This window comes from Panulirus ornatus, chromosome 1, assembly GCF_036320965.1.
Source record: "Panulirus ornatus isolate Po-2019 chromosome 1, ASM3632096v1, whole genome shotgun sequence".
Taxonomy (NCBI): domain Eukaryota; kingdom Metazoa; phylum Arthropoda; class Malacostraca; order Decapoda; family Palinuridae; genus Panulirus; species Panulirus ornatus.
The window spans coordinates 52862603-52876742 of NC_092224.1; the positions used below are offsets into that span (position 1 = coordinate 52862603).

General features: G+C 43.6%; 1 protein-coding gene across 1 annotated transcript in view; it reads left to right on the forward strand.

Annotated features, from left to right (window-relative positions):
* Positions 1-8406: 8406 nt before the first annotated feature.
* The window catches only part of LOC139748987 (solute carrier family 2, facilitated glucose transporter member 1-like), a 495836-nt gene continuing 490102 nt past the window's right edge, over positions 8407-14140 (forward strand). The window contains exon 1 of the mRNA XM_071662343.1: positions 8407-8987. Within this exon, the coding sequence (XP_071518444.1) occupies positions 8676-8987 (312 nt within the window). The 5' untranslated portion in view covers positions 8407-8675. The remainder of the gene's footprint in view (positions 8988-14140) is intronic.

Below are 14140 nucleotides of genomic sequence, written 5' to 3' on the forward strand. Positions count from 1 at the left end.
CACGGAGAGCTTTGTGTTCAGCTCTGTAAGATGATTACTTCGCCAACATGATATATTTACTAATGAAAGATCTAGGATGCCTTAACTTAGATCTAATAGATTATATCTTCTGAAACTCTTCATCAATGAATTCTGGACTCCATATACGTAAATACCCTAAGAAACGTCGATTGGAATGACGATTATTCGATCGTCATGTTGAGGTGACCAGTAATAGGTATAAGAACAAAACGTTGGTGGGTTTTCTGTATATGCGAAACAAAATGATTTCCAACCTTAAGGATCATGCAGTCTAAGAATGGTAGCATACAATAATTTTCCACTTTCAAAGTGAATTCAATAGAAGGTAAATCTTCATACCTAAACTGGATTGCCTTAAAAGGTAAGTTTTCCTTGGTAATTTTGTTTCCAAGAATTCCATGTGTAGGTTACTTAATGCTGGTGAAAGAGGGCAAACTGTAATGCATAAAAAACGCGAGTTCTGATGCAAACACTCGTTCCTGAGGTCACGTTCATATAACCCGGGCGTTCAGTAAGCCGACAGTAAACCATCGTTGATCCCGCGTCCTTCCGTTTCGTTGAACCCGAGACAGCCGACTGAATGGCCGTCAGCTTCCTGCTCAACGAAGAATGAGTTACATTATTTCACTTTTGCAATAAAGTGAAAAACATCCTATTGTAATAGAATAAATCCAATAACATTTACCTTTAACTTATATATGTACCAATATCCTTTTCAACCGTGTTAACCATCTACAAGGGTAGGGTAGGCCTTCCAGTGTACTCATATCAAACATGCTCTTCCACGCCAACTGCTTTCAGTCATTCTACTTCGCAAATCGTTCGCCTCATTCGAGATAGATCGTTTGCCCACGAGTTTGCATCCATTACTACGAGTAAAATCAAACGAATCAAGTCTTAGGTAACTTGACAGATCAAGATTATCAGAGCCTTTGGTCATATTGAATACTTGTATCGGATCACCTCTTAACCTTCTCTTTTACTAAAGTAAATAGATTCAAGTCATTTAATCTCATTTCGTAGGATTTGTTTCTCAGTCCGGGAATCATCTTGGTAGCTCGACGCTGAACTCTTTTTTTTTTTTTTGAGGTATGATGACCAAAACTGAACACAATATTCAAGATGTGGACGAACTAATGAATTATAAGAAGTAATGTTGATTTCCCTGGACTTCGAAGGTTCTATTTACGATACCAAGAATTTTCTTCACTCTTTTCACTGTTTTTCTGCACTGCTTGCTCGGTTTTAGGTCACCAGGGATTATTATTATCATCAGTATCATTCCTCACTTATCTTCTGCAGTTTAACAGAATTCATACTGTAGCTTGCCTTATCGTTTTACCTCCAGTATGCAAAACTTTGTATTTATCGATATCAAAATTCATTTGATATTTTTGACCCCAGTACATCCGTATGGTTAGGTTAGTTTGAAGCTGTAAACTTTCATGTTCATTTTCATAGATTTTAACCCAGCTCTGTATCATCAGCGAATTTTGATATCTTGCAATGCAGCCCATTATCAATACTATATATATATATATATATATATATATATATATATATATATATATATATATATATATATATATATATATATATATATATATATTATTTATTATACTTGGTCGCTGTCTCCCGCGTTAGCGGGGTAGCACAAGGAAACAGACGAAAGAATGGCCCAACCCACCCACATACACATGTATATACATACACGTCCACACACGCACATATACACACCTATACATCTCAACGTATACATATATATACACACACAGACATATACATATATACACATGTACATAATTCATATTGTCTGCCTTTATTCCTTCCTGTCGCCACCCCGCCACACATGAAATGACAGCCCCCTCCCCCCGCATGTGCGCGAGGTAGCGGTAGGAAAACACAACGAGGTCTCTAGCTGTCATGTATAATGCAGCGAAACCACAGCTCCCTTTCCATATCCAGGCCCCACAAAACTTTCCATGGTTTACCCCAGACGCTTCACATGCCCCAGTTCAATCCATTGACAGCACGTCAACCCCGGTATACCACATCGCTCCAATTCACTCTATTCCTTGCACGCCTTTCACCCTCCTGCATGTTCAGGCCCCGATCACAAAATCTTTTTCACTCCATCATTCCACCTCCAATTTGGTCTCCCACTTCTCGTTCCCTCCACCTCTGACACATATATCCTCTTGGTCAGTCTTTCCTCACTCATTCTGTCCATGTGACGAAATGATTTCAAAACACCTTCTTCTGCTCTCTCAACCATGCTCTTTTTATTACCAGACATCTCTCTTACCCTTTCATTACTTACTCGATATATATGTATATATATATATATATATATATATATATATATATATATATATATATATATATATATATATATATATATATATATATATATATATATCCCTGGGATAGGGGAGAAAGAATACTTCCCACGCATTCCTCACGTGTCGTAGAAGGCGACTAAAGGGGACGGGAGCGGGGGGCCAGAAACCCTCCCCTCCTTGTATTTTAACTTTCTAAAAGGTGAAACAGGAGTCACGCGGGGAGTGCTCATCCTCCTCGAAGGCTCAGATTGGGGTGTCTAAATGTGTGTGGATGTAACCAAGATGAGAAAAAAGGAGAGATAGGTAGTATGTTTGAGGAAAGGAACCTGGATGTTTCGGCTCTGAGTGAAACGAAGCTCAAGGGTAAAGGAGAAGAGTGGTTTGGGGATGTCTTGGGAGTAAAGTCAGGGGTTAGTGAGAGGACAAGAGCAAGGGAAGGAGTAGCACTACTCCTGAAACAGGAGTTGTGGGAGTATGTGATAGAATGTAAGAAAGTAAATTCTAGATTGATATGGATAAACTGAAAGTTGATGGAGAGAGATGGGTGATTATTGGTGCATATGCACCTGGGCATGAGAAGAAAGATCATGAGAGGCAAGTGTTTTGGGAGCAGCTGAATGAGTGTGTTAGTGGTTTTGATGCACAAGGCCGGGTTATAGTGATGGGTGATTTGAATGCAAAGATGAGTAATGTGGCAGTTGAGGGAATAATTGGTATACATGGGGTGTTCAGTGTTGTAAATGGAAATGGTGAAGAGCTTGTAGATTTATTTGCTGAAAAAGGACTGGTGATTGGGAATACCTGGTTTAAAAAGCGAGATATACGTAAGTATACTTATGTAAGTAAGAGAGATGGCCAGAGAACGTTATTGGATTACGTGTTAGTTGATAGGCGCGCGAAAGAGAGACTTTTGGATGTTAATGTGCTGAGAGGTGCAACTGGAGGGATGTCTGATCATTATCTTGTGGAGGCGAAGGTTAAGATTTGTAGGGGCTTTCAGAAAAGAAAAGAGAATGTTGGGGTGAAGAGAGTGGTGAGAGTTAGTGAGCTTAGGAAGGAGACTTGTGTGAGGAAGTACCAGGAAAGACTGAGTTCAGAATGGAAAAAGGTGAGAACAAAGGAGGTAAGGGGAGTGGGAGAGGAATAGGATGTATTTAGGGAAGCAGTGATGGCTTGAGAAAAGATGCTTGTGGCATGAGAAGCGTGGGAGGTGGGCAGATTAGAAAGGGTAGTGAGTGGTGGGATGAAGAAGTAAGATTATTAGTGAAAGAGAAGAGAGAGGCATTTGGACGATTTTTGCAGGGAAAAATTGCAAATGAGTGGGAGATGTATAAAGGAAAGAGACAGGAGGTCAAGAGAAAGGTGCAAGAGGTGAAAAAGAGGGCAAATGAGAGTTGAGGTGAGAGAGTATCATTAGATTTTAGGGAGAATAAAAAGATGTTTTGGAAGGAGGTAAATAGAGTGCGTAAGACAAGGGAGCAAATGGGAACTTCAGTGAAGGGGGCTAATGGGGAGGTGATAACAAGTAGTGGTGATGTGAGAAGGAGATGGAGTGAGTATTTTGAAAGTTTGTTGAATGTGTTTGATGATAGAGTGGCAGATATAGGGTGTTCTGGTCGAGATGGTGTGCAAAGTGAGAGGGCTAGGGAAAATGATTTGGTAAACAGAGAAGAGGTAGTAAAAGCTTTGCGGAAGATGAAAGCCGGCAAGGCAGCAGGTTTGGATGGTATTGCAGTGGAATTTATTAAAAAGGGAGTGACTGCATAGTTGACTGGTTGGTAAGGTTATTTAATGTATGTATGATTCACGGTGAGGTGCCTGAGGATTGGCGGAATGCTTGCGTAGTGCCATTGTACAAAGGCAAATGGGATAAGAGTGAGTGCTCAAATTACAGAGGTATAAGTTTGTTGAGTATTCCTGGTAAATTATATGGGAGGGTATTGATTGAGAGGGTGAAGGCATGTACAGAGCATCAGATTTGGGAAGAGCAGTGTGGTTTCAGAAGTGGTAGAGGATGTGTGGATCAGGTGTTTGCTTTGAGGAATGTATGTGAGAAATACTTAGAAAATCAAATGGATTTGTATGTAGCATTTATGGATCTGGAGAAGGCTTATGATAGAGTTGATAGAGATGCTCTGTGGAAGGTATTAAGAATATATGGTGCGGGAGGCAAGTTGTTAGAAGCAGTGAAAAGTTTTTATCGAGGATGTAAGGCATGTGTACGTGTAGGAAGAGAGGAAAGTGATTGTTTCTCAGTGAATGTAGGTTTGCGGCAGGGGTGTGTGATGTCTCCATGGTTGTTTAATTTGTTTATGGATGGGGTTGTTAGGGAGGTGAATGCAAGAGTTTTGGAAAGAGGGGCAATTATGCAGTCTGTTGTGGATGAGAGAGCTTGGGAAGTGAGTCAGTTGTTGTTCGCTGATGATACAGCGCTGGTGGCTGATTCATGTGAGAAACTGCAGAAGCTAGTGACTGAGTTTGGTAAAGTGTGTGAAAGAAGAAAGTTAAGAGTAAATGTGAATAAGAGCAAGGTTATTAGGTACAGTAGGGTTGAGGGTCAAGTCAATTGGGAGGTAAGTTTGAATGGAGAAAAACTGGAGGAAGTAAAGTGTTTTAGATATCTGGGAGTGGATCTGGCAGCGGATGGAATCATGGAAGCGGAAGTGAATCATAGGGTGGGGGAGGGGGCGAAAATTCTGAGAGCCTTGAAGAATGTGTGGAAGTCGAGAACATTATCTCGGAAAGCAAAAATGGGTATGTTTGAAGGAATAGTGGTTCCAACAATGATGTATGGTTGCGAGGCGTGGGCTATGGATAGAGTTGTGCGCAGGAGGGTGGCTGTGCTGGAAATGAGATGTTTGAGGACAATATGTGGTGTGAGGCGGTTTAATCGAATAAGTAATGTAAGGGTAAGAGAGATCTGTGGAAATAAAAAAGTGTCGTTGAGAGAGCAGAAGAGGGTGTTTTGAAATGGTTTGGTCACATGGAGAGAATGAGTGAGGAAAGATTGACCAAGAGGATATATGTGTCAGAGGTGGAGGGAACGAGAAGTGGGAGACCAAATTGGAGGTGGAAAGATGGAGTGAAAAAGATTTTGAGTGATCGGGGCCTAAAAATGCAGGAGGGTGAAAGGCGTGCAAGGAATAGAGTGAATTGAAACGATGTGGTATCCCGGGTCGACGTGCTGTCAATGGATTGAACCAGGGCATGTGAAGCGTCTGGGGTAAACCATGGAAAGTTGTGTGGGGCCTGGATGTGGAAAGGGAGCTGTGGTTTCGGTGCATTATTACATGACAGCTAGAGACTGAGTGTGAACGAATGGGGCCTTTATTATCTTTTCCTAGCGCTACCTCGCACACATGAGGGGGGGAGGGTTGTTATTCCATGTATGGCGGGGTGGCGATGGGAATTAATAAAGGCAGACTATGAATTGTGTACATGTGTATATATGTATATGTCTGTGTGTGTATATATATGTGTACATTGAGATGTATAGGTATGTATATTTGCGTGTGTGGACGTGTATGTATATACATGTGTATGTGGGTGGGTTGGGCCATTCTTTCGTCTGTTTCCTTGCGCTACCTCGCTAACGCGAGAGATAGCGACAAAGCAAAATAAATAATATATATATATATATATATATATATATATATATATATATATATATATATATATATATATATATATATTATTCTTTCTTTTTATTGTTATTATTATCATTATCATTATTATCATTGTTATCATTATTATTATCATTATTATTATTATCATTATTATTATTATTATTATTATTAATCGCCGTCTCCCGCGTTAGCGAGGTAACGCAAGGAAACAGACGAAAGAATGGCTCAACCCACCCACATACATATGTTTATACATAAACGTCCACACATGCACATATACGTACCTATACATTTCATCATATACCTACTTATACATACACAAACATATACATATATACACATGTGCATATTCATACTTGCTGTCTTCATCCATTCTCATCGCCACCCTGCCACGCATGAAATAGCAACCCCCCACCCCCCACACGCGCGCACGCGCATGTGTAATGCACCGAAACCACGGCTTCCTCTCCACATCCAGGCCCCACAAAACTTTCCATGGTTTAACCCAGACGCTTCGCATGCCCTGGTTAAATCCATTGACAGTACGTCGACCCCGGTATGCCACATCGTTCCAATTCACTCTATTCCTTGCATGCTTTACACCCTCCTGCATGTTCAGGCCCCGATCGCTCAAAATCTTTTTCACTCCAACATTCCACCTCCAAATTGGTCTCCTGCCTCTCGTTCCTCACCTCTGACTCATTTCAATGCACCCTATTCTGCTTTCTCAACCACACTCTTTTTATTACTACATATCTCTCTTACCCTTTCATTAGTTACTCTATCAAACCACCTCACATCACATCTTGTCCTCTAACATTTCATTTCCAACACATCCACGCTCCTCTGCATAACCCTATCTTTAGCCCATGACCCGCAACCATATAACATTGTTGGAACCACTATTCCTTCAAACGTACCCATTTTTGCTCTCCGAGGTAACGTTCTTTCCTTCCACGCGCACACACACACACACACACACACACACACACACACACACACACACACACATATATATATATATATATATATATATATATATATATATATATATATATATATATATATATATATATATATATATATATATGAAAGTGAATCGGTCCCTAGATTCATCCTTGTAGCATTCCACTTGTTACGTCTAATCATTCTGAGGTTTAGCCATTCATCAATATTCTTTGTTCTGTGGCCAGTTAACCAGTTTCCTGTCCCTGGAGTATGAACCCATCAGTGCCGTGTGTCTTAATTTCTGATAATAATATATGATGCGGAACATTATCGATAGTTTTTTTATTCTGGATAGATAACATCAACTGCTTTACTTTCGTCATAGATGTCACGATGTCTTCATTACATCCTGGACACTACTAGCCTTTGATACGACCCTTACAAGCCTTCATCATGACCTATAAGGTTTATATCAAAGGCCACTTTCGCTACATCCTCGACACAAAGTGGTGACTGACCTGAACTACACCTTCATCTTTAGTATACCTTATCTTCACTACAAATTCATCTTCACCGCATCGTTATCATCACTACGGGTCTCTTTTGTCGAAATGAACAGAAGCCAAAAAAAAAGATGATAATGAATAAAAATGAAATAAAGATTCCCTTTGACAGGAGGTAGGTACGCTCATCAATCCATACACACACACACACACACACACACACACACACACACACACACACACACACACACACACACACACACACACAGATTCTGAGCTCGACCATTCACAGATTTCATTTTATCCTCCTCCTCCTACATTCATGTTTAGGGTCATCATAACCAACTGCCGTGCCCTCGTGCTCCAGGTAGAACATTTCGTACTTGTATACAGAGAGCTTGACTGTAGTTTTCAAATGTCTGAGGAGAAAAGGGCACAATTATGGCCATCTTCATACCTTTCACACTCCTGGCTACTGGGATTACAGGGTTGCTTGCTTGCACAAGGCCCCACTGTGCATTGATGTTCAGTTCCTCAAGGGACATGGCAAGGTTAACGCTTCCACTATTGCGTAAAAGCATGAAGGCTGGCATCGGAGATGTTTTACCTAGTCGTGGGAAAGAGAAAGGGTCCCTGTAATGATCGTGCAAGGCAGAGTCCCCTGTCCAACGTCCGTGATGTCTGCTGCTGAACGCGGACTTGGCCAAAGTCAAGGTAACCTTGTGATGTTCTTACGTTCATACTACCGATGGATAGTCCTCCATTCTTCTCTCTAGGGTACGAGTTAGTTCTCTCTCTCGTGATGTTGTCTTACCGAGTGGATACGAGTCAACTGAGCGAGAGTGTAGTCCTCCGGGGTCGGAGTGAGGGGATGCAGACGTCGGCGGAGGCTGCGAGTCGTCACCGTGTTGGCAGGGCGCCGGGGAGAGGTGCCGTGGGCAGCACCCGGCCGCCGCCGCCCCACAGTGGTCCTCCGCACAGCCACCCACCCGCACCTCACACTCCTCACCCATCAGTGAGCCGCTCTCAAGCGTCTCTCTCAACAGATCTTGTTTCAGTCCAAGATCGTCTTGAGTGCAGTCCGCCGCCGTGATCCCGCCGCTGCCCGTACGCCCGTACTGCCACACTGTGCGAGTGAAACACGCTGAAGAAACGTTTCTCTGTCGAGTTTCCGACCGCCGCTGACTAATCAGCCATCACCCTCCAGCCTAACCACCTGTCAAGACGCGCTCGGTATGACATCCCCACGCTCCTACGTGCCTCACCACCCCCTCGTGGCAGAGGATTCCCCGATAACCGGGATGTCGCCGGTGGACTCGCCGATAAACGGGTCCCCGGTGCGTGGCATGTCCCCCGACCGTCTGCTGCCGGACTTAGACCTGGACTCGTTCAGCAGCCCACACGACCAGTCCCTCAACTTGCTGGAGGTGCCCGACACCAACTGGACTCGCCGGTCGGATGGCTCACGCTCATCGTCCATCGCCTCCTCCACGTGCGACATGAGCGCCAACCTCTACGACGCCAACAAGTCTAGCTCCTCCGCCACGGTAAGTAGTTGTAGTGGTAGCAGTAGCGTCAGGTCGCTAACGCCCGTCCATCTCCTGTTACGTATCGGCGTTCAACTTTCTGGCTCCCGCCCTGTGTGTCTGGACGGTTGGCTTGACTCTGCATTATGTTAAGGTTTCTGGTTTCTATGGTCGTCCATACGACGATACGCCCCCCTGGGTAGAGGTATTGGCCAGGCCTTTGACCTGATCCCTTTAAGGTTAGGTCAACGGCCAGCCCGTCGAACCCAGAGGTCGTTAAATATCGGAACGGCTGAGTACCATGCTGGTTCCCAGGACGGCTGAGTGCCATGCTGGTTCCCAGGACGGCTGAGTGCCATGCTGGTTCCCAGGACGGCTGAGTACCATGCTGGTTCCCAGGACGGCTGAGTACCATGCTGGTTCCCAGGACGGCTGAGTACCATGCTGGTTCCCAGGACGGCTGAATACCATGTTGGTTCCCAGGACGGCTGAGTACCATGCTGGTTCCCAGGACGGCTGAGTGCCATGCTGGTTCCTAGGACGGATAAGTATCATGCTGGTTCCCCGGACGGCTAGGTATTATGCTGGTTACAAGGACGGCTGAGTACCATGCTGGGTCCCAGGACGGCTGAGTACCATCCTGGTTTCCAGGACGGCTGAGTACCATGTTGGTTCCCAGGACGGCTGAGAACCACGCTGGTTCCTAGGACGGCTTGGCTGTTGAGTTCCTCCTGATGGTGCAATACACTCAAGTTTACTTCTGTTGTTCCTGTGATGACCGTTGTGCACTCCTGCTGTTGTTACTGTTACTGTTGCTTGTAGCTGTGTTGCCCGAGATGCTTCGTGACGCCATTAATATTGCTCTTGTTTTACTATGCTGTTCTTGTGCTCCTCCTACCGTTATGATGGTGAGGTGCCGTTGTCATTGTTCCCTACCGTTGCTGTTCCTTGCCGTTGCTGTTCCCCACCGTTAATGTTCCCTGCCGTTTCTGTTCTTCCTGGCTAGCATCTGTTGTTGTTGTTGTTGTTGTTGTTGTTGTTGTTGTTGTTGTTGTAATTTTTGTTTTCTATTGTTGATAATGTTCTTCCTCAGTGATCATTTCCCTTTGCCTCCTGTTGTTGTTGTTGTTACCGTTGTTGTTGCTTTTGTTGTTGTTGTTGTTGTTGTTGGTGTTGTTGTTGTTGCTAATTGTGATTCTTGCTTATTACGGTTGTTTGATGGTCTGGTTGTTGTTCGTTGCTGAGGTTGTTATTTACAGTTTTCTGTAGTTGTAAGTTCATGGTCTTATAACTGTAATTTTCTGTTTTTGTTATTGTTTGTTCTTGTGGTTCTTATTTCCTGTTGTTATTGTTGTTTGTTACGAAAGTTATATTCGTGTATGGCGTCAGTGTCTTGGTCCCGCATACCCAGGTTTACTGTAGGTGCCCATCCACGGACCAGACCAAACGGGAAAGGTGAACACCTGGTGAGGCTGTGAGCCGGACTGGCCTGTTTGGGACTCGAAGCTGTGTCCCTGAGCTTCGTGATTTCCAAGACTAACCACTTCGCTACAGATATGGTTGATGTTCCCTGGCATGTTTGAGGCTTTTCGACGAAGAATTTGAAACACATATATATATGTTTCATTCTCCCCGTGGACTCATAGGAATATATATATATATATATATATATATATATATATATATATATATATATATATATATATATATATATATATATATATATATACATACCTACACAGCTTTCCATGGTTTACCCCAGACGCTTCACATGCCCTGGTTCAATCCACTGACAGTACGTTGACCCCGGTATACCGCATCATTCCAATTAACCCTATTCCTTGCACGCCTTTCACCCTCCTACATGTTCAGGCCCCGATCCTCAAAATCTTTTTCACTCCTTCCTTCCATCTGGAATTTGGTCTCCCGCTTCTCCTTCTTCCCTCCACCTCTGACACATATATCCATGTGTAAAAACCACTTCAACACACCCTCTTCTGCTCTCTCAACCTCACTCTTTTTATTACCTCACATCTCTCTTACCCTTTCATTACTTAATCAAACTACCTAACACCACATATGTCCTCAAATATTTCATTTCCAACACATCCACGCTACTCCACACCATCCTATCCATAGCCCATGACTCGCAACCATATAACATTGTTGGAACCACTATTCCTTCAAACATACCCATTTTTGCTCTCCGAAATAATGTTCTCGCCTTCCACACATTCTTCAACGCTTCCAGAACCTTCGCCCCTCCCCCACCCTGTGACTCACTTCCGCTTCCATGGTTCCATCATCTGCTACGTCCACTCCCAGATATTCCTCCAGTCTTTCTCCATTTAAACTTACCTCCCAGTTAAACTGTCCCTCAACCCTGCTGAACCTAATAACCTTGCTTTTATTCAGATCTACTCTCAACTTTCTTTCTCACACAACCAAAGTCAGCCACCAACTTCTGCAGTTTCTCACCCGAATCAGCCACCAGAGCTGCATCATCAGCGAACAACAACTGACTCACTTTCCAAGCACTCTCATTAACAACAGACTGCGTGATTGCCCCTCTCTCCAAAACTCTTGCATTTACCTCCCTAACCACCCCATCCATAAATGATTTAAACAACCAAGGAGACATCACGCACTCCTGCCGCAAACCAACGTTCACTGGGAACCAATCGCTCTCCTCTCTTACTACTCGTACACATGCCTTATATCTTGGTAAAATCTTTTCTCTGCTTCTAGCAACTTATCTCCCACACCATATACTCTTGATACCCTCCACAAAGCATTTCTATCAACCCAATCGTATGCCTTCTCCAGATCCATAAAGGCTACATACAAATCCATTTGTTTTTCTTAGTATTTCTCACATACATTCTTCAAAGCAAACACCTGATCCACACATCCTCTAAAACTTGTGAAACCACACTGCTCTTCCCCAATCTGATGCTCTCTGCATGCTTTTACCCTCTCAGTCATTACCCTGCCATATGATTTCCCAGGAATACTCGACGAACTTATTCCTCTGTAATTTGAACACTCACCCTTATCCCCTTTCCCTTTGTACAGTGGCACTATGCATGCATTCCGCCAGTCCACAGGAACTTCACCATGATTCATAAATTCATTGAATATCCTCACCAACCAATCAACAACACAGGCACCCTCTTTTTTGATAGATTCCACTGCAATACCATCCAAATCCGCCACCTTGCCGGATTTCATCTTCCGCAAAGCTTTCACCACCTCTCCTCTCTTTGCCAAACCATTCTCCCTGATCGTCTCACTTCGCACACCACCCCGACCAAAGCACCCTATATCTGTCACTCCATCACCAAACACATTCAACAAACCTTCAAAATACTCACTCCATCTCCTCACTTCATCACTACTTGTTATTACCTCCCCATTTCCTCTCTTCACCAATGTTCTCATTTGTTTTCTTGTCTTACGCACGTTATTTACCTCCTTCCAAAACATCTTTTTATTTTCCCTGAAATTTAATGATACTGTCTCACCCCAACTCTCATTTGCCCTCTTTTTCACCCCTTGCACCTTTCTCTTGACAGCCTTCCGTTTTCTTTTATACATCTCCCAGTCATTTGCACTACTTCACTGCAAAAATCGTCCAACCGCCTCTCTCTCTTCTCTTTCATTAACAATCTTACTTCTTTATCCCACCACTCACTACTATTTCAAATCTGCCCACCTCCCACCTTTCCCATGCCACATGCATCTTTTGCGCAAGCCATCACTGCTTCCCTAATACATTCCATTCCTCTTCCAATCCCATTACGTCCTTTGCTCTCACCTTTTGCCATTCTACACTTAATCTCTCCTGATACTTCCTCAAACAAGTCTCCTTTCCAAGCTCACTTTCTCTCACCACTCTCTTCTCCCCAACATTCTTCTTTTCTGGAAACCTCCACAAATCTTCACCTGCACCTCCACAAGATAGTGATCAGACATCCCTCCAGCTGCCCCTCTCAGCACATTAACATCCAATAGTCTCTCTTTTACACGCCTATCAATTAACACTTAATCCAATAACGCCCTCTGACCATCTCTCCTACTCACATACGTATACTTAATCTTTTTAAACCAGGTATTCCCAATCATCAGTCCTCTTTCAGCACACAAATCCCCAAGCTCTCCGGCATTTCCATTTACAACACTGAACACCCCATATACACCAAGTATACTTTCAACTGCCAAATTACTCACCTTCGCATTGAAATCCCCCATCACTATAACCCGGTCTCGTGCATCAAAGCTGCTAACACACTCACTCAGCTGCACCCAAAACACTTGCCTCTCATTATCTTTCTTCTCATGACCAGGAACATAGGCACTAATAATCACCCACCTCTCTCCCTCCATTTTCAGTTTTATCTACATCAATCTTCAGTTTACCTTCTTACACTCTATCACATACTCCTTCTTTTGCTCTTTTCCTCTCACCAACCCTTGACTTTACTCCCAAACCACTCTTCCCCTTTACCCTTGAACTTCGTTTCACTCAAAGCCAAAACATCTAGGTTCCTTTCCTCCAACATACTACCTATCTCTCCTTTTGTTTAATCTTGGTTACAATCATTTGATTGCCGTTTCCCGGCAGAGAGGTAGCGCCAGGAAACAGACGAAGAAAGACCCATCCACTCATAAACACATACATATACATAAACGCCAATACACACACATATACATTCATATACATACACATGCATGCACATACACGGACATATACACATGTACATATTCATACGACCTTGCCTCCATCCATTCCTGGCGCTAGCCCGCCCCACAGAAAACAACATCGCTACCCCCTACTTCAGAGAGGTGGGGCCAGGAAAACAGACAAAATGGCCACATTCGTTCACGCTCATGTGTAATGCACCGAAACCTCAGCTCCCTATCCACATCCAGGTCCCATAGACCTTTACATGGTTTACCCCAGACGTTTCACATGCCCTAGTTGACAGCGCGTCGACCCCGGTATACCATATCGTTTCAGTTCACTCTGTTCCTTGCACACCTCTCACCCTTCTGTATGTTCAGGCCCCGATCGCTCAAAATCTGTTTCACTCCATCCTTCCATCTCCAATTTGGTCTCCCGCTTCTCTTTCTTCCCTCCACATCTGACACATATATCCTATTTGTCAATCTTT